At 41.0% G+C, this 21,655-nt stretch overlaps 2 protein-coding genes across 3 annotated transcripts; both read left to right on the top strand.

Annotated features, from left to right (window-relative positions):
* The first annotated feature begins 926 nt into the window (after positions 1-926).
* Positions 927-9,669, top strand: LOC125894909 (seipin-like). 2 transcript variants are annotated; one of them, XM_049586589.1, is made up of 11 exons: positions 927-1,041; positions 2,839-2,924; positions 3,055-3,310; positions 3,454-3,532; positions 3,615-3,758; positions 3,879-3,914; positions 6,646-6,780; positions 6,867-6,964; positions 7,502-7,631; positions 7,787-7,868; positions 7,950-9,669. In XM_049586589.1, exons 3-11 carry the CDS (start codon positions 3,060-3,062, stop codon positions 8,072-8,074), a joined length of 1,080 nt encoding a protein of 359 aa, XP_049442546.1. In that variant the 5' UTR covers positions 927-1,041; positions 2,839-2,924; positions 3,055-3,059; the 3' UTR covers positions 8,075-9,669. The 2 variants fall into 2 exon arrangements, with proteins under 2 accessions (XP_049442546.1, XP_049442547.1); XM_049586590.1 differs by lacking the exon at positions 3,879-3,914.
* Positions 9,670-9,949: 280 nt separating this feature from the next.
* si:ch73-22a13.3 (inositol-trisphosphate 3-kinase B) lies at positions 9,950-21,433 on the top strand. The gene is made up of 8 exons (XM_049585665.1): positions 9,950-9,972; positions 10,159-11,063; positions 14,968-15,052; positions 15,394-15,607; positions 15,761-15,965; positions 16,094-16,195; positions 16,782-16,853; positions 19,577-21,433. Exons 2-8 carry the CDS (start codon positions 10,218-10,220, stop codon positions 19,826-19,828), a joined length of 1,776 nt encoding a protein of 591 aa, XP_049441622.1. The 5' UTR covers positions 9,950-9,972; positions 10,159-10,217; the 3' UTR covers positions 19,829-21,433.
* Positions 21,434-21,655: the final 222 nt, after the last annotated feature.

The following is a 21,655-nucleotide window of genomic DNA, read 5'->3' as shown; positions in this document are numbered from 1 at the left end:
TATTTATTTATTTACTTTTTTAATGTTTTCAGCAAAATACTGCATAGGTTCTTGCACAGTAGCTACATGACTTAGCAGTTTGCATCAGCTATTAGGGTATGTTATCTCTCTGCTATTTAGAAAGTAGACTCTCTATACAGTGCAGGATCATGAAGTGTAAAGATATGGCTGTTTTGTTTGTGATTCCACCTTTTAAAATAATCAGTTTTACTTTGCTAGCAGGACATAGGCCGAGGTATAACTAAGTAAACTACAATCTTTGAACAGTCAATTAAGATACCTTCATACAAAATATTTTGGGACAATTTATGGGCATCACTGGACAGTAGGTCTATCACAAAATCAGGGGTGGTATGGGAAAATCAGAGCTTTGCAGAACATTTAGCAGCAGTGGAGAAATAAAACACACATGCAAAACCAAGAAAATAAACGATTCAGCAATTAAACATATAAAAGTATGGACTGTGTTTGGGATGTGAAAAACACAAGCAATGAATAAAATCATAATATAGCCTGTTCATGAGATTAAATTATTATTATTAAATACTGTCACAGACGGCAGTGTAACTATCATTTTTTACCAATTACCCAAACACAGCAAATACCAAATATGAGCGGTCTACTGTATTATATTCTTACAGGGAGGTATTTATCACACATACTTGATTTTCTGTAATGTTACTCTTGTGTCTTACTCGTCACCTAAATATAAGCAATACAATGGGGCTTCAGTTGTATAAATTATAGTTATAGTATAAACTCCTGTTCTTAATCCTTAGCCTTGTTGCCAGTATCATGTTCAACACTAAGAACTCTGTTCCAGTTGGCAGCAGCAGCAGCAGCAGTAGCAGCGTCTCTCTTCATGTGGGATGGACTTAACACTGTCCAATGGCAGCTTGTCAGCAGCTAATGTAATTTTGGTGAGGGGGGTGTTCTGTTAACAGCATTTTATCCAGACAGTGTCAGAGTGTTGGCAAAGAGACTTCAGAGAAAGGAGAAGTGATTTCCCAACAGCTCATCTCTGACCAGCAGAAACCAGAGGTGAGTTTTTACCACAAGACGAGAAGAGCACTGCTGCAGGCATGTTACTGTTGGAAACCACCCTGAGGTTTAGATAGACTGTTTCCTTAAAGTTGTGGTTTGAATTTTGAGTTAAAAATGCTACAGCCCTTGCCTGCATGACTCGTAATCTGAAAATCTGCATGTCAGAGTTCATTTGTGTGTTGAGGAAGTCCCTACTCCCTTCCTCTTTCACCATTTAAATATCATTTAAACTAAAAGCAGTGGTAGATGAAGTAATCAGATCATTTAGTTAAGTTTGTTAGTTACATTTATTTCTGTCATTTTCCAACTTGTAAAACTCAAATACACTGGCAGACAGACAATACATTAACATTAAGTTAGTGCTTTTTTAGCATTAAAAAACAAACTAATACTGCACTGTTAAGATTCTCTGTTACAAGTAAAAGGTCCTGCATACATAATGTAGAGCTAAAATCAGTGTCTACTGGTAGTAGTATATAAAGTAATTATAATCAGGAAAATATACTTAAAGTAAGTAAAAAAGAAAAAAGTAAAATGAATTAATGCAGAAAGATGGCCGCTGTAACACCTTTACAATGCTTGTTTTTTTCCAGCTGAGACTCTAAAACTCAAAAATAATCAAGATAATTAGAAAGAAAAGAAGCAAATAATCACATTTGGGAAGCTGGAACCATGAAATGTTTAAGAAGATTATTAGAATAGCTGCCACTTTTTCCCAATATTCTGTGAATCAACTTATTGGTTAATCAACTGATTGTTTCAGCTATACTTGTACATTACAGGTGTGGCATGAAAAGAAGAGACTCAAGTAAAGTACAAGTACCTCAAATTTGTACTTCAATACTTAAGTAAAGTTACTCACTGAACTTTAGCTACATGAAATGAGAAAAAGAACCCCCCCCCAAACAAAATTCACTTCAATTACCGATCAAACATCTGCATCTTCAGAAGTTCTGTTGTGTAAAATGCTCACAAAGGTTCCCAGCGTTTCTCAAACAATAATGGCTTTTTTTCTGAGATTATACATAATCTTCTGTGAGGGTAGGTATGATGGGAACTCTTTAAGCCATAGAGACACACTAGGGGGCTCCTCACTTTTCTGTTTATTTAATGCAATAGGGCTGGTCTTACAAACTGAAAATTGCCTCTCATAACTGGCGAAACTGATATGTCCCCAGTAAAGTCAGTCATGGGTTGGTTGGGATCTCCACCCCCACAATTCTTTTTATAATCTAATCTATAGAGATAGATTTCCAGTACTGTTCCAGACATCTACATGTCCAGAACATGTGTCAAAGAGTCCCTGCTTCAGTCGTACATCTCGGACAGTACTCTGAGTAGCTACTACTTGTGTTGTGGAGACGATACGGCGTCAAGTAAACCCTGTGTATTAGGTTAGACTGTAAGATTCTGTGTCGGCTGCTACAGGAGAATGATGGAGAGCTATCACAAATCAGCTTCCACTCAGAGTCCTTTACAGACACTTGATGCCCACTGAGGAATAGTGATGAATGGCATCACCATTATTACACAACACATACTGTGTCAAAACAAATTCTTATTAGTAGCTTCTTTGCTTCTAGATACGTGCACTACAGTCAGGGTGATATTTGACTGCTGACACAGTCCCCCTCAGTCATCTGGCGTCAGAGGCCTCTGCTTGTGACTGAGATTGGCTTCAGTGGTTTCACAGCCCTCAGTGTATCAAAGTGCTGCTTCTGTCTCTGGCTCCATGAGATCGTTACATCATCAACCGTGTTGAGTTTAACACAACGCCTGATCTATCTGTTTCAGGGAAATGTTGAATAAGAACCAGATAGGCTAACTCTGGATGACACTCGAGACATTTCAACCACAGAGACTGTAGGACTGAGCCAGTGGTATGATACTTCTAATTAATTCTTTACACTTATCTTTTGAAACATGCTCGTAATGTGGTGATTTTAACCCTTTATGAGTTGTTCTGTTTTTTAAAAAGTTCCACCTGCTTCCTTGTTTACTGATGTTTAGATTTCATGGATCAAGACAGCTCTTTACGTCCAGGAGATGATGGAGACCTGTCAGTGCTCATTGGTGAGGGGTTGCCGAGGCTCAGGGATGCTGTCGTCATGGTGATGTCACGTGCCCGTCAGAGAGTTGTACAGGGCTTTGTTGTGTCAAGTTTTGTCCTCCTACTCCTCTGGATCGCAGCCTTTTTATATGGGAGCTTCTACTACTCGTACATGCCCAGGGCTGCTTACTCCTCACCTGTGCACTATTACTACAGGTGTGTGTGTGTGTGTGTGTGTGTGTGTGTGTGTGTGTGTGTGTGTGTGTGTGTGTGTGTGTGTGAACTCCTGTCCAGCTGTGTTTGATTCCTGTGCTATTTACTATTTACTGTCACTCAGTCATTCATATTTATGTGTGCAGGACAGACTGTGAATCTCCTTCATCTTTTTGGTGCTCTTATCCAGTGGCAAACGTCTCTCTGATGAGGAATAAGAAACATGTATGTATGAATGTGCGCGTGTGTATGTGTATGTATCTGTGTCTATTCCCAGGAGTGTAATCTTTTTAAACTTTACATTTAGGTTCTGACATTCGGCCAGGCCTATCGGATGTCTCTACAGCTGGAGATGCCTGATTCCCCAACCAATCAGGATCTGGGGATGTTCATGATCAAGACAACCTGTTTCTCTCGGGATGGGGGAAAAGTTGCCTCCTCTGCTCGCTCTGTGAGTGTCTGATTTCTTCAGCTCCCATGTGGCCACATGTGTGCAAACAATCAAATACTGCTTCATTACTAGATCCTGCAAACTCAATGATTCACTGTTGCATTGCTGTGTGTTTCTCAGGCAAGACAGCTGCTGTCCGCCACCAGCTCTCGCTTTGTGAGTACAGCGCTGACGCACATTAACCTTTCAATCACACAGCCTGGTCAGAGCCAGATTAGGGCTGCTTATGCTTGCTGCAGAGCTCCACTGCAAAAGAAGGTGATCTCAGTGCTCAGGTGACTGAGCTGGCAGGATGAACACGTGAACTGGTGACTGATACAACAAATACATGATGGGAGGAAAGCTTTTCCAGTGAATTTAGATATGTAAGGGCAGCCATCATTAACTTTAACTCATCCATACCCATTGGTAGCTTTGTCACCTTCTACCTATGCCAATCCTCAATGCCTATGTGTAGTTTCAAAACATGGGACAGACAGAATGACACACTGACAGTTTCTGTGATTATGTACAGCATACCATGCCATGACTTAGTCATACCAAAAATTAGAAGAGAAAAAAACATTCGGCCACAGGGGGAGCCACAGCAATCGGTCTCATTTTAGCCATTTTTAAGCATTTTTCTGTTGTTATAGCGCCACCCAGTTGCCAATTAGAGTTAAATTTCTCCAGTCACCTTGAGGCGTCCTGTTCTACATATCTACCAAGTTTAGTAAAAATCGATATGGCGGTTAGGCCTAGATAAGAAATTAGCTCTCTAGCGCCCCCATTTTGTTTGATCGGGTCAGTAATGGAGGGGTCCCCTCAGATTATGTGTGTTCAGTTTTACTAAGTTTTCCAATTTTTGCCAAGAGGGAACTTTAGATATTGGTCCCTAGATTATGTTCACAGAGTTTCATGCAGATTGGTCAAACTTCCTAGGAAGAGATGCAATTTAAGTGTTTTTCAAAAAAATTCAACATGGCAGAAAATCTATATAACCGGAAGTTATGGGTTCTTGAGGCAAATTTGTTCCTCATGAGGAGAGGCATCTCTGTGCAAAGTTTCATGTCTCTACGACATACAGGCCATGAGATATGCCCATTCAAAGTTTGCAATTTCAAACTTTGGCCAACTGATGTAATATTGCTTCATTCACATCCTCCCATGACCCTCTACCACTGTGCCAAATTTCACATGGATTGACCAAGTCAGTGAGGAGAAAAATGTGGAACAGACACACAGACAGACACACCCACAGACAGAGTTTTTGTCATTATATAGTAAGAAGACTACTATATTAAACACTGAGTGATCTGGGAAAAAAAGTACCTTGTTTCTTAAGGGCCCGTTATCTGTTGCTGAGTAAACTGACGACCCCTGACTAAGTGACATATTTTATGGATAGTTCATATCATATGCCATGCATAACAGTAACAATACAGAACAGCGTGTGAAATGAGTCATTTCAATGAATTTTAAGCAGACATTGTGTATTTCCTTTTATTTCTAGCAATCAAACATACTTAAAAAATTCAGTGTTCTACTCTCTGAGGCTTGGCCATTTTTCTATCAGCTCTTAGGTCGTGTTAACTGCACCCTTTTAATGCAGGATGAGGTTGTGGTGCAGGGAGTGAGGGTTCTGTCAGTATCAACATATTCTCACTCCAAACTCACAACATACCTCCGCTTGGTCGTGGGCTTTTCATGTCGATGTAACGTGCAAGGTAGCCTGGGTGCGTCTGTTGTTGACATTCTGGGACGCTGTGTCAACTTGAGCCTGTTACACGTATTGTGTCTTTTCAAAACACATTTCTGTTTTCACAGGAAATGTACAGTTTGCATAAAGTCTCTTTCAAAGTAAGCATACTATGTCGGTACTACACCACAAATTTACATTTTTTTCCCCCTTCAACAGCAAACGTGATTATGGTTAGCTAACAAACATGTTGTGAAGTTTAGGCAAAAGAAAAGCACATGGTTAAGTTAAGAAAAAAAAACTGGGTTTGGCTTTACAGTCATACAGGAAGCGGACACTGGCCTCTAAGGCGAAAGTTGGTGATGGCTGCATGGACCCATCCACCACCATTCCCATTCACCCTAGTTGGACGTTTTGCCCTTAACTTATGTTGTCATTCAGCCACGTTTCCCACTGACACCAGCGCCTGGCTGCGTATGAGGCCTATATGAAGGATGGCTTTTTTTTGTTGGTGTCTAACGCGGAAGTCACTGCGCTGGTATTCAACAACTGCGGAATGAGACTGGGTTGTCAATATAGCTTGTGTTTAGGTCTTCAGCAGGCCCTTACTGAAATAACAATTAATTAATTTTATTTTTTAAGTATAGAACTACTGTATATTTTTAGAAACATTTATCTTACAACCCTTAAAATTAAGGCCTCACAACCCACCATGAAGCTTTAGGGACCTCAATTAGGGGTCTGGACCCTCAGATTGGGAACCAGTGTTCTAATAAATACCGCTTTTGAAGCCTGGCACTATATTTGAGAGGTGTTGATATGGTACTTTTACAGGCTTGTGATATTTGTGCATTGAATAATAAGACGTTTTGAATGTAAAGTATACTGATCAGCATCACAAAATACTCTGTCACAAAGTACAGCTTCAAAACTTCAAAATGTGAGGTCAGGTTTAAACAAAAACTGAACATCTTTGAGTCCACTGAGATCAGCTTTTGCTAGTGTTAATTTAACTGGGCACAAATCATTGAGTTCCATTAATGACAACATAAGTCACCCTTCCGGAAGTATTCATCATGATATCAGTGAAAACATCTTCTGGGGATATGGCATCATACATTTGTAAGGAAAGAGCAGATTAATGAATCCTTAGGAGACTCAATTAAGCCCTGTGTTGTGTGTATGACTGTGTTGTCCTGCTGTGGTCAGAGCATGCTGCGATACCGATCTGACCTGCTGAGGTACCTGGGAACGCTGCTGTTCCTCCCGGCCTTTCTGACCGGTGTCGCTGAGCAGAAACAAGTGCTGGAGGTGGAGCTCTTCTCAGACTACACGGACGACCCTGTGAGTCCTGCTCTGCTTTATGAATGTGTTGGCATGTGTCAGTGGGCTGAGATGTCTATCTCATAGGTTTGTCTTCATGTGCACAGTATGCCCCCTCGGTCACGGCCCTCATTGAGATCTTGTCCAACAAGGTGCAGATCTACTCCTCTGAGCTCAACATTCATGCTCACTTCACTGGTTTAAGGTAAGATGTGTACATCATGATTAAAAAAATCCATAATCTTTAAACCTACAGCACAAAGTGTGGCTGCAGTTACTGTGATTAGATTTCTACAATATAACACGTTGACGCTTCATATTTGTTCCATCTACTATCAAGAGAATGAGTTATTAATCTCATTAAACACCACATGTCAGTGACCTTTTCAAAGAGGAAGAGCATCATTATCTTAGCACTGACAGAAAATGTATCGCAGAGGAAGAAGACACATAAATTTCTCCACTGACAGCAGCCTCATTAACACAACGACTGTAACCACAGGACTCATTTCTTCACTGTAAAAACTCACTTTTTTATGTCTCCTCCTACACTAACAGCCCACAGTGGAGTAAATGCAACACGCTCAGATGTTTTCTTTGTGGTTTTCTGGAGGAAATGACTGAAGAAAAAAAAAACTTCCTGGCACAGAAGTCAAACTGAGAGAAAGTGGGATAACTGCAGCCTTTTCATCATAATTACTGGCATCCCATAACAACTCTTTTCTTTGTTTCTCTACATCAGATACTTGCTGTTCAACTTCCCTACCCTATCAGCCCTGGTGGGCGTGTCCAGTAACTTCATCTTCCTCAGTCTCCTCTTCGTCCTCAGCTACGTGAGGTTGCTGCTGGGAAAGGAGTGGGGGCCGCAGCAGGTGAGAGGAGAGACAATGTTTAACTACAGCTGCAGGGCTGCGCACACTTCATGAGTTTGGTGTTTAAGTGAGTGTGAAATATGACCTGATCCCTCTCAGGTGCTGTAGCTCAGTCTCAGCAAGCTCTGAGTGATTGTTTTCCTCCTTGTTTACAGCTCAGAGCAGATGGACTGCTGTCAGATAGGGGCAATAACGTGAACAACAACCAGCAAGAGGATGAAAACGACGCTGCTGCAGGTACAAAAACACAAGTGTAGGGAATTTCAACATTATTCAAGTCATCTGCATCAGTCACTACAAGAATAAATCCTTTGACAGGTGCTGCTGAGCTGCTGGGTCCCCTCCAGATGACCCCCACAAATCCGAGTCAGGAGAGGCTCCATTTGATCTCAGGCAACGGCACAGAGGTGCAGAACAGACAGATTCAGCCTCACATTGAATAAATGAATCAGAGGCAGAGTGAGGACATTAATAACAGAGAGGGGTAAAGTGTAGGGAACGATAAGATGTAGAGAAGATTTAAGCAAGATATGTGGTTGAAAATGACTCAGAAAGCACCCACACACCTCTGACAAATATGTCAGGTGACGACCTGAGCTGCACTGTTTGAGTTGTGGATCTTTTTGCTCTTACATCATGTCCTCTGTGTTAACACTCACACTGTTTCATTTTTAATCACAGGACCTTGTTATTTATGGGATAGACTCACCTGTGCCTTCGTCACCTCACACAAATCTCTCATTGTCAGAGCCTTTTTATTGCTTTGCACTTCATAGCTGTGATGTAGTGTCCACTAAAACTGTCCAATATCAAATAAACACATAAGACACTATCAGGGAAATACCCATATGAATAAATAAAGTATGTGAGATAAGCACAACACTGTAATCATCCACTAATTATTATGAGTCATTATTTTATCTGGGGTCTTTTTTTCATGTATTCCATCAACTTCTTTTGGTTTTGGGATGTAATAATGTGGAGCTGTGTGTAGATTATAACTCTCATACTGGCTGAAATGTTACTTGTTACTTAAAACCTGATACTTGATCAATGTGTCTGTCAGCTGAACATATTACAAAACATTTGTCTTTGTATGTTCAACTTTTAACTGTACTTCAGTTGGAACAAAACTATTTTAACAATCTGATTGTCACCTGAAAAAAAAAAAACGTGTCACCTGTGTCACTTCCACCATAAACTGTACTCCAGTTGTCTTGTTGCACACTGTTTTTGCATGTTGTCCTGATGAGGGCTGCGCGATATGGAGAAAATGCAATATATATTTTCGATCAAATACCTTGATATTGATATTGCGACAAGCACTGACTGCTGGTGCCTTCACAAAATATTTACACAATGGATTTTTGATAAATAATCATCATCCATAACGTGGATGTAATGACAAAGTGGGTAAAGGCAAATATTAGAACAGCTAGTACAGTCTGGTAAGTTCAGAAAATTACATCATTTTCCTGTGATGCAGCCTTTAGAACCAGGACAAAGACACTTCCAGTATTATGATATCCAAAATCTATGACGATATCTATTCTAATATCACAGTATCAATATACTGCCAAACCCTACGTCCTAGTGTCCTGTGCTCCCTGTCATTTTACTGTGCTAATAAGCTAACAAGCTAACTAAATTCCACTAACTTATTTAGGAAATCCAAACCAGATTTTATTGGTTGTTAAACTGCACAAAATGCAATGAGACCGGTTTATAATAAGCTAGTGAAACAACATGGAGAACACATTAACATTCAGGCGACACATCAGGACAACATGCAAAACAACACTGTCAAATGACAGAGAGTGCAACAACACAACTGAAGTAGAAAGCTGAGTTGACACAGACAAATGTTTTGTCAGGAGAGCAATCAACAAAGACAATCAAGACTGTCAAAATAGTTTTGTCAACCTGTGCATCTCTTTCTGTTACACAAAAATATATTGAATTGATTGAATTTTCAGTCAAAATGTGTTTAACATGGCTGCAAATCCATTCTTAAGTTCACTCTGTTTAACTGTTGCAATAAAACCTTTAAAAATGTTTATCAGACTGTTTGTTTCTTTGTGTTTGTATCTTCTGTGCAGTCCATAAACACTGCCCCAAAACAGTTAATCTGCAAATCCATTCATATATTTGGGGGAGGGCACGTTACTCTATCTCCACCCTGCTCTCTGACACAGGGTCATTCTTGGATGTCCTCTCAGCTGTTCTAGTTTTGGAAACTTAATGACGTCACTGCATGCAAAATACGGCATCAGCAGGGATAATGAGAGAGGGATGTAGCTCACTGACAGGCACGGAGCTTTCCAACAGGTGGACGACAAAGGTAAGGTGAAGTAAGTGAGACACATGTTATACTTTATAGTTTTATATCTTCATTTGTGTCCTTTGAAAAGAGCATAGAGTTATTGTTGAGGATGTGTTAGAGTGGGGTTTAGACTTGTATAAACTAATTTCCTCAAGCCTATTCAAACTGTACAACTCTTGTAAACATTTCCTTGTTTTGTAAAAGCACATGCATTGGGCTCATGGAGTAGATTCAACACCTACGCTCACCCACTGGACTCGAAGATGGACATGGTGACAGATGAGAACCACATGGAGGAGATGGAGATGGAGACAGAGAAAAACCAAAGTATGGATAATGACTTTTCTGCCACACTGTCAGAGGAGACGGACAGACATCTGACAATCAGTGAACAGCCTTCCAGCAGCTGCAGGAGAGTCAGATTGAGATCTAGACCCAAACTCCAGTCCACAAAAAGCTTCCCCCCTTACAGTCAGTGTATAGGTGGACTCGGAGAGGACGGGGAGCAGGACAATGAGCTCGATTCAGAATCAAGCGAAGTGAATAGGGAAGACAGGAGTGAGGTCATTCAAGGCACGGAAAAGAAACAGGACATTGAATTGATCCCAAGATGTGCAAGGGATGAAGTGAAGTTAAAATGGAGGCTGAGGAGGAGGGAGAGGTTAGGTGGGAGCCATGAGGCTGATACAGACAGATGGGAGAGGGTGAGGTGGAGCGGGAAAAGAAGGGTAGAGGAGACTGTAAGAAAGAAGGAGTGGGAATATGAAGAGGGGGGCATGAGCAGTGAGTTGAAACACAGGAGAAATAAAGACTCCAGTTTGGTCAAAGAAAGAAAAGAAGAGGAGGATACAGAGAGGAAGAGAGTTTTGGCAACAAAGGAAGGAGACGAGGAGAGCGAGGTGACCCCAGAGGGGATGGATGAAGAGGCCAAGGAGCTGAGAGGCGGCCCCGCAACACATCAGTGGTCCTCCCCACATCCAGTTCTCTCCAAGCTTTTGCACTCCTCCACCTCCTCCTCCAGCTCCTCCATCAACCTCTCCTCAGCAGAGAGCGATGAGGTCTTCAGCGAAGGAGAGGATGTTGACTCAAAGAGGAGGGCGTTCAGGAAGGTGAGAATGAACAGATGTGGTGTTAAGTTTTTCATTTTGGCATGTATCATAGTAAATGTCATAGTACTGCTATCACACCTGTGCATGTGGCTGCTCTGGTTTTCCATGGAAGAGACTTACTAGAACTATATTCCTCAACTGTTCTTTGCACCTATGGTCGTGGTGATTTGCATGGGCTTGAAAGAGGACTTTGACAAGGTCAGATTTGAATGGTGTTTGCATGCCTGGCAGCTGCTGCGGCTGCGGCTGCCACAGATATGAGAGTAGAGGGGAGCAAATGGTGGGAGGAGGACTAGAGACTGTCTCAGCACAGTCTGCATTCTGCATTGTCAGACACAGTGAGCTTGTAAAGACTGAATAAAGAGCACCACACAAGACTGAGAAATAAGCATCTTCAAAATATTTAATCTCTGTGACCAAAATAGGAACATTTAGGATGCAAACATCTGCAATTTAAAGGGCTATGTCTTAAATATTGTATAGTGTAGACATTTTATTTAAGCTTGAAACCTGTCATTTTGTGAGTGTCTCTACTGAGCATGCTCAGGTCAACTTTTGTTTCCCTTGGTTTTTTGGTTTTTCAGCAACCATGTCTGTGTTTGGTGGCAGCTGTTTTGTGTATATACAAAACAGATCATAACTGTCAAGGTATGAACACTGTTTGTAAACACCGAAGGCACTGACACTCAAAACAATTTTTGACGTGCATAAAGGACCTAAGAGGTGTTCATACTGAAAAATATTCAGTACAGGCCAAAAGTTTGGACACACCTTCTCATTCAATGCGTTTTCTTTATTTTCATGACTATTTACATTGTAGATTCTCACTGAAGGCATCAAAACTATGAATGAACACATGTGGAGTTATGTACTTAACAAAAAAAGGTGAAATAACTGAAAACATGTTTTATATTCTAGTTTCTTCAAAATAGCCACCCTTTGCTCTGATTACTGCTTTGCACACTCTTGGCATTCTCTCCATGAGCTTCAAGAGGTAGTCACCTGAAATGGTTTTCCAACAGTCTTGAAGGAGTTCCCAGAGGTGTTTAGCACTTGTTGGCCCCTTTGCCTTCACTCTGCGGTCCAGCTCACCCCAAACCATCTCCACTGGGTTCAGGTCCGGTGACTGTGGAGGCCAGGTCATCTGCCGCAGCACTCCATCACTCTCCTTCTTGGTCAAATAGCCCTTACACAGCCTGGAGGTGTGTTTGGGGTCATTGTCCTGTTGAAAAATAAATGATCGTCCAACTAAACGCAAACCGGATGGGATGGCATGTCGCTGCAGGATGCTGTGGTAGCCGTGCTGGTTCAGTGTGCCTTCAATTTTGAATAAATCCCCAACAGTGTCACCAGCAAAACACCTCCACACCATCACACCTCCTCCTCCGTGCTTCACTGTGGGAACCAGGCATGTGGAATCCATCCGTTCACCTTTTCTGCGTCTCACAAAGACACGGCGTTTGGAGCCAAAGATCTCAAATTTGGACTCATCAGACCAAAGCACAGATTTCCACTGGTCTAATGTCCATTCCTTGTGTTTCTTGGCCCAAACAAATCTCTTCTGCTTGTTGCCTCTCCTTAGCAGTGGTTTCCTAGCAGCTATTTGACCATGAAGGCCTGATTCGCGCAGTCTCCTCTTAACAGTTGTTCTAGAGATGGGTCTGCTGCTAGAACTCTGTGTGGCATTCATCTGGTCTCTGATCTGAGCTGCTGTTAACTTGCGATTTCTGAGGCTGGTGACTCGGATGAACTTATCCTCAGAAGCAGAGGTGACTCTTGGTCTTCCTTTCCTGGGTCGGCCCTCATGTGTGCCAGTTTCGTTGTAGTGCTTGATGGTTTTTGCGACTCCACTTGGGGACACGTTTAAAGTTTTTGCAATTTTCTGGACTGACTGACCTTCATTTCTTAAAGTAATGATGGCCACTCGTTTTTCTTTAGTTAGCTGATTGGTTCTTGCCATAATATGAATTTTAACAGTTGTCCAATAGGGCTGTCGGCTGTGTATTAACCTGACTTCTGCACAACACAACTGATGGTCCCAACCCCATTGATAAAGCAAGAAATTCCACTAATTAACCCTGATAAGGCACACCTGTGAAGTGGAAACCATTTCAGGTGACTACCTCTTGAAGCTCATGGAGAGAATGCCAAGAGTGTGCAAAGCAGTAATCAGAGCAAAGGGTGGCTATTTTGAAGAAACTAGAATATAAAACATGTTTTCAGTTATTTCACCTTTTTTTGTTAAGTACATAACTCCACATGTGTTCATTCATAGTTTTGATGCCTTCAGTGAGAATCTACAATGTAAATAGTCATGAAAATAAAGAAAACGCATTGAATGAGAAGGTGTGTCCAAACTTTTGGCCTGTACTGTACCCCCAAAAATTCTCTCAGTCAGAGGTATAATTTCAGAGAATGGTTGGCTTTACAGGGACAGTTCACCCCAGAATCAAAAATACATATTTCTTCTTTTACCTACAGTGCTATTTATCAACCTAGATTGTTTTGGTGTGAGTTGGCAGGGGTTGGAGATATCAGCCATAGAGATGTCTGCCTTCTCTCCAACGTAATGGAACTAGATGGTACTTAGCTTGTTATGCTAGAAATACTCAGCAGCAGTGTCTCTTTCCAGGAATCATGACCTGGTTACTTAGGATTATCCACAAAGCTTTTTGTGAGCAGTTTCATGTAGGAGCTATTTTCTTTCTACCGAACTACACCCGCAAATTGCATCACCATGCAGAAGGAAGCGTGCATCTACTCATGTATGAGCGGCTCGTGCTTGTGACAGCATGAGATGTAAACATTCATGGTGTCCCCCTCGGCTGAGCTATAATGTTAGCTAGCTCAGTGGGGCTAAGTGAGCTACTAGGAGATGCATGCCACCGTCTGTGCAGTGATACAGTTGGTGGGTGTAGTTCAGTAGAAAGAAAAATGCTCCTACATGAAACTGCTCCCAACAAGGTCTGTGGATTATCTTAAGTAAACGGATCATGATTTCTGGAAAGAGACATTGCTGTTGAGTCTTTCAAATGTATTTTAAGGCACATACCACAAGCTGAGTGCCATCTAGTTCCATTATATTAGAGAGAAGGCAGACATCTCTACGGCTGATATCTCCAACCCCTGCCAACTCACATCAAAACAATCTAGATTGATAAATAGCACTGTAGGTAAGAGAAAAAATATGTATTTTTGATTTTGGGGTGAACTGTCACTTTAATGATATGGTTTATCACATTTTCCTCAAAGAGAGAAATCAAAGACTGCAGAATTACATTTCTATTTCTTCATTTGGCACATGCTTTTGTCTAAGGAATGGCATTGAGCTGCTTTGTCACAGTAGGAAAAGCAAAGGTGTAAATAATGAAATTAAAGGTGGTTGCATGCCATTTACCTGTTTCTGTTTCAGGGTCCTGGTATTGTGCATGCTGGGTTATACTTTCATAGCTTAGTAAAACACTTGAACAGTTAAGAGCCATTGTTGTTTGTAAAACCTGTGCTTTTCCTACTGTGACAAGCTAATATGTCTGCGTAAATATGGTCTGTTCAGGAGTAGAGAATGGAAAAGTGCTTTAACATACAAAAAAATTCACACAGAACTCCCTATACATGGGAACCTTATACTCCTGAGTATAAGGAGGTGGTCATATCCAGAAGTATAACAGGTCAGCAGCACAGTGACAGAGCACTGTCACCTCACAGCAACAAGGCCCTGGTTCAACCCTGCTTGCTGGCTGGGGCTTTTCCGCTTGAATGCATGCAGAAATTCTCTGTATGCTTCACGTCTGTTGACCTGTCAGAGATGTAAACTGCTTCTTGAAAAACAATGCATGCTGGGACAGGCTGCAAACCCTGTTTATCTCACATGAAGACATCAACATGCTCTTCTTTTCTGCCTCAGAGCCGTTCCTGGAAAACCTACCTGACCATGATGCACTGGTCGCTGCGGCGGCAGAGCTCCTGGGTCCAGCTGGCTGGACATCAAGGCATGTTCATCTTAAACAGACACATAAAGGCACTCAGAAACATCCCTACACTTTTAGATACAGGATAAAGCTCACATACATTGTAACATTTTATCTCCAGAATGTCAGGATGTCATCTCTTTTGGTTTTACCACTATACACTTTGAGTTTATTCAGTGTGTTTTTAAGGGTTTTCTAACATGTTTCATTAAGTCAAGAATCTCTGAGTTAAGTCTTTTCAACTCACTGAGGTCCACAACATAAAGACCTGACTGTTCATTTAGGTTATTGTACTTTGCTTTATTAAACACGTGGATGGTGAATATGCTTCCTGTTGTCCGTTTTGTTGCTGCCATCACCAGGTAACTTCCAGCTGAGTGAGGGAGGGGAGGTGTTGAAACTGTATAGTGAGGTGGAGGCAAAGTGCCTTGAGTTATTGATGAGCGACCCGCTGAGACCCTTTGTCCCGCAGTATCATGGCTTGGTCACCAGGGGGGAGCACTGCTACATCCGCCTGGAGGACCTGCTGAGCGGCCTGAGGAGACCTGTCATCATGGACTGCAAGATGGGAGTCAGGTAGGTTTGAGAGCAATTGTTTCCTTCTACCAGAGGTTACAGTCCTGCAGGTTTATACACAAACACTGTAGAAATGAGTGTACTTGTGCTTACATGAGAGGCTGAGAGGTGAAATCAGTATGCTATTATGCCCAACTAGAGTTTTCTTCTCAGGACATACCAGGAGGACGAACTGATCAAAGCTCGCACTAAGGCCACCCTGAGGAATGACATGTACCAGAAGATGGTGAAAGTAGACCCATCAGCTCCATCAGCAGAGGAGCATGCACAGAGAGGGGTGACCAAGTTTCGATACCTTCAGTGGAGGGACACAACCAGTTCTACATCCACGCTGGGCCTCAGGATAGAGGGCATCATGGTAGGCCAGTCAAATCACTGCACAACTTCTGTTACCCAAAAATACATAGTTATGTCAACTGTTTGATTCTCTGTAAGTTTTCAAATGTCCCATATCTGTGTTGTTGTGTTTCGCTCTCTGTGAGTCAGATGGAGGACGGCAGTGTCCAACGGGACCTCAGGAAAATCCTGACTCCAGATCAGGTCACAAATGCAATGCTCTACTTCACCAAGAGTCAGCTGGACATCCTGGTCAGTGCTGTCTGTCATAGAAACACCGTTACATAAATTACACTACTTTTTTTTTTTTTTTTTAGAAAACAGGTCCCAATACTGAATCAGATTTTGATAAGTAAAACAAAACAAAAAACGCAAATCTGAACAATCAAGGAAATACAGATTAGAAAATAATGACTTAACCCAAAAGAAAAATACTACTACTACTTAACACTAGATATTTCTTTAGTTCATGTGTCCCCAGTTGCTGCCCTGTGGGTTAAAAGCCATGATCGAACCATATTTAGCTTCTTATACATAATCAGTGCACTGATGCCTGCTGTGCATGTCTAAAGATAGTTATCACAAAATTACCTCAACAATCCACACAGGCTTTGTCTTTTAAAACTTTTTTTTAATTAAGATTTGATTAAAAAACTAGACTAACAACAAGCATTCACGAAAATAAAATGACATTGAACAAGCAAAACAAAGACTTCCTGTTATTTTTTTATTTATTTTTTTATTTCCACTCTCCTCAGCTGATTACATTAATCTTTCAACCTGTAAACTGTGCTATTTATGTCTGCTAAACCACAACTCCACCCATCTGTGTTTTCAGAAAGCATACCACACCAGACTCCTGGCCCTGAGAGATGCTCTGAAGAACTCACCATTTTTCAAAACCCATGAGGTCGGTTCACATATAGACATATCTTAACTTGCTTATAATGTTTTAAATCATCTTAACAGGAAGTGAAAATCATGGAGTCAAAATAGCAGCTATTGAAAACAAGATAAATAATTTATTCAAAATAAAACATGAGAAAATTAAAATAAGTTATTAGACCACATTGAGCTCACGGCCCAGTTTGGAAAAAAACAAACAAACAAACAAACAAAAAAAAACCCCATCTGGATCAGAATGATCCGGATTTGGAAATCCCATGTTTTGCTATCCAGGATCAGCTAATCCATCTCACTTTTGTATCCGTTTTTCAAAGCAACATTAGATTTGATCACCCTGATCCAGATATAATATTTTCAAGATTACCAAATCTGGATAACCAGAACTCCAAATGGGATTACATACTACAATGTGGGCTACTAGCTAAAAAAACAACAGGTCGCATAGGCATCTGAGGGTCTTGTGTCTTTATTTGAAGATTTGAAGAGACAGAAAACAGTATGAGGGGGTGCAGTGTTAGAAACTACTTGACTATACCACTGTGAATATTATAAAAGTTTAAATGAAGGTTAAAATCAGGTAATTTTTGTTTGATATTAACAGCTAACTGGGGGGTATTTTATGACAAAAAAAAAAATCCTTTATTTTACTGAAAGGCTTAATAGATAGCCTAATGTCTACTTTATCTACATACACTGTAACAGTTTAACAAATCAAGTGTAAAATATAAATCAGTGTACATATATATATATATATATATATATATATATATATATATATATATACAGTACAGGCCAAAAGTTTGGACACACCTTCTCATTCAATGCGTTTTCTTTATTTTCATGACTATTTACATTGTAGATTCTCACTGAAGGCATCAAAACTATGAATGAACACATGTGGAGTTATGTACTTAACAAAAAAAGGTGAAATAACTGAAAACATGTTTTATATTCTAGTTTCTTCAAAATACCCACCCTTTGCTCTGATTACTGCTTTGCACACTCTTGGCATTCTCTCCATGAGCTTCAAGAGGTAGTCACCTGAAATGGTTTTCCAACAGTCTTGAAGGAGTTCCCAGAGGTGTTTAGCACTTGTTGGCCCCTTTGCCTTCACTCTGCGGTCCAGCTCACCCCGAACCATCTCGATTGGGTTCAGGTCCGGTGACTGTGGAGGCCAGGTCATCTGCCGCAGCACTCCATCACTCTCCTTCTTGGTCAAATAGCCCTTACACAGCCTGGAGGTGTGTTTGGGGTCATTGTCCTGTTGAAAAATAAATGATCGTCCAACTAACGCAAACCGGATGGGATGGCATGTCGCTGCAGGATGCTGTGGTAGCCATGCTGGTTCAGTGTGCCTTCAATTTTGAATAAATCTCCAACAGTGTCACCAGCAAAACACCCCCACACCATCACACCTCCTCCTCCGTGCTTCACAGTGGGAACCAGGCATGTGGAATCCATCCGGTCACCTTTTCTGCGTCTCCCAAAGACACGGCGTTTGGAACCAAAGATCTCAAATTTGGACTCATCAGACCAAAGCACAAATTTCCACTGGTCTAATGTCCATTCCTTGTGTTTCTTGGCCCAAACAAATCTCTTCTGCTTGTTGCCTCTCCTTAGCAGTGGTTTCCTAGCAGCTATTTGACCATGAAGGCCTGATTCGCGCAGTCTCCTCTTAACAGTTGTTCTAGAGATGGGTCTGCTGCTAGAACTCTGTGTGGCATTCATCTGGTCTCTGATCTGAGCTGCTGTTAACTTGCGATTTCTGAGGCTGGTGACTCGGATGAACTTATCCTCAGAAGCAGAGGTGACTCTTGGTCTTCCTTTCCTGGGTCGGTCCTCATGTGTGCCAGTTTCGTTGTAGCGCTTGATGGTTTTTGCGACTCCACTTGGGGACACATTTAAAGTTTTTGCAATTTTCCGGACTGACTGACCTTCATTTCTTAAAGTAATGATGGCCACTCGTTTTTCTTTAGTTAGCTGATTGGTTCTTGCCATAATATGAATTTTAACAGTTGTCCAATAGGGCTGTCGGCTGTGTATTAACCTGACTTCTGCACAGCACAACTGATGGTCCCAACCCCATTGATAAAGCAAGAAATTCCACTAATTAACCCTGATAAGGCACACCTGTGAAGTGGAAACCATTTCAGGTGACTACCTCTTGAAGCTCATGGAGAGAATGCCAAGAGTGTGCAAAGCAGTAATCAGAGCAAAGGGTGGCTATTTTGAAGAAACTAGAATATAAAACATGTTTTCAGTTATTTCACCTTTTTTGTTAAGTACATAACTCCACATGTGTTCATTCATAGTTTTGATGCCTTCAGTGAGAATCTACAATGTAAATAGTCATGAAAATAAAGAAAACGCATTGAATGAGAAGGTGTGTCCAAACTTTTGGCCTGTACTGTATATATATATATATATATACATATATATATGTATATAAAAATATATATACATATATATATTTGACGAATTTAAAAGTTTTAATACATTTGTCCCTGAGATCCACCATGAATCCACCCTGAACAACGCAAAACTGAATTGTGTGATGTAATCCTTTTTTCCCTCTTTAAAACAACCTATATTTTGGATTTGATCCAATCCAATAGCCGTAATCTGATCAGATTACTTCTGAAAAACTGGGCCTAGATGTCTTTTTGCTGATCCAGTTTCATATTCTTATAATGAATCTACATATATTTATATGTTTGACCTGATCAGGTGATTGGCAGCTCGCTTCTCTTTGTGCACGACCACAGCAGCAAGGCCTGCGTGTGGATGATAGACTTTGGGAAGACGACCCCGGTGCCTGACAGGACCGAGCTCCAACACGATGTCCCATGGTTCGAGGGGAACAGAGAGGACGGCTACCTCATCGGTCTGAGGTCTCTGATCAACTCTCTGGGCGAGGCCATCAGTGGGGCCTGTGGGCTTCGGGAGGACAGCTGTGGAGAAGAAGAGAGTGGTACATGAAGTACACCGAGGGTTGTGGTGGAGACACTCGAACACTCATATTCAGAATCAGGTGGACAAAATGGCCGCTGTTACTCTTTGAACTGTCGCCTCATGTCATTCACTGGAGGAGACAACAGAGGAGCATTTGTTGATGGGAAATCTGTCTTCACAGGCTGAGGAAGAAGAACAAGGGAGTACAATGCAGCTACAATCCATGGACATATGATATGTTTGTCTTCCAATTGCACATCTGGTATGTGAACACTGTAACTGTGAAGACAGTGTTTTGTTACAAAGACTTTGTCTTCTTTACTGTTCCCTTTTTTTTCCCCTTTTTATTATTCATGAAGGACCAAAAACAAATTTTCCTCAAAAACTTAGATCTGTGTGGAAATATATACTAAGATCATTTGTTTACAGCAGCAAAGAAAACTCTCATACACGCAAACACGCACATCATATCATAAAGAGACTAGCCTTACTTATGAAAATACATTTATAAAACATATTAAAATACATTTATAAAACAGATGTGATATTATCAGAGTTTTGAATTGTTTACAGATGATGCAGCTGAAATGTTGTCTTCTCCTGGTCATATAAGCTGTAGTGAAATTACACAAAACAACTTCACATGTAAGACACTCCAAACTAAGTGAAATAACCAGTACATTTCTTTATCTGCTCAGTCTTAATGTCTCTACATTAGGAGTACTCAGAAACCATCCTCTGTCTCTTTGCAGTCATTTTGTTTCTCTTTGGAGTCATCTTGAGTCTGTTTGGAGTCATTCTGAGTCTCTTTGTAGTTATTTTGTGTGTCTTTACAGACATTTTTGTCTCTTTGCAGTCATGTAGTGTCTGTGGTCATTCTGTCTCTTTGCAGTCATTTTGAGTCACTTTGCTGTAATTCTGTCTCTCTCTGCAGTCATTCTGTGTCTCTTTGTCATTTTGTCTCTTTGTCATTTCGAGTCTCTTTGCAGTCATTTTGTGTCTCTTTGTAGTCATTTTGAGACTCTTTACAGTTATTTTGAGTCTCTTTGCAGTCATTCTGTGGGCCCCTGCCACTTTCAATGCCCGGGCCTGTGCCCAGTAGGCCCGGTCAGTAAGCCATCCATGTGCGCAGCTTAACATTGTTCAAACCCACAGACCATTATTTTAAATTCCAGTGGGTACTGCAAATTTTATGAAGATATCCAACGTGTTAGGGTGAATTTGGGGGACTTGTGTATAACATGATGCACGAGATGTGTTTGTGCATTTGGATACTGTTAGACGGAGTTGACAACTTTTGAACAGTTGATCTCTCTGCAACTTTAAAGCTACTTAAGAGGGGGGATATAAGAAAACTGGATATTAATGTTAATATGTGATGTAATCAGACCCAGTAGAGATTAAGATTTAAATAATGTGCAATAAATCTTACCTTAGTGAGGTTTATCATGTTCTGTGGCCTTACAGAGCTGTTAATTCAATACTGTGGTCATTTCGGAGGCTGCAGGTGTTTCAAACAGGTGTTTCTAATATACTGTCCATCCATTTATACCAATGAGGGCAGACCAAATACTGGACACACCTCTCAGTATATTGCAACACAACTTAGCAGCACCACAAACTACGAATAACCATAAATTTGAACCAACAGCTTTGTAAAACTGTATCAACAAAACATTATAACTGTCATAGAGGTAAGATCTATTTCACAGCTGTTGTTTTAATTAGGTGAACTTATTAATCTGGAAATTGTGTGTACTATATGTGATGTAATGTAATGTGATGCAATACCTGAGCCTGATTCCAGTCACTTCCGCCAGGTGGCGCCATGTTGTTGTTCGTTCCGGAGGTGAA

The sequence above is a fragment of the Epinephelus fuscoguttatus genome, linkage group LG9 (genome assembly GCF_011397635.1).
Source record: "Epinephelus fuscoguttatus linkage group LG9, E.fuscoguttatus.final_Chr_v1".
NCBI lineage: Eukaryota > Metazoa > Chordata > Actinopteri > Perciformes > Serranidae > Epinephelus > Epinephelus fuscoguttatus.
The sequence above is the reverse complement of the archived record's forward strand: the minus strand, read 5'-3'. Positions and strand labels throughout refer to the sequence as shown.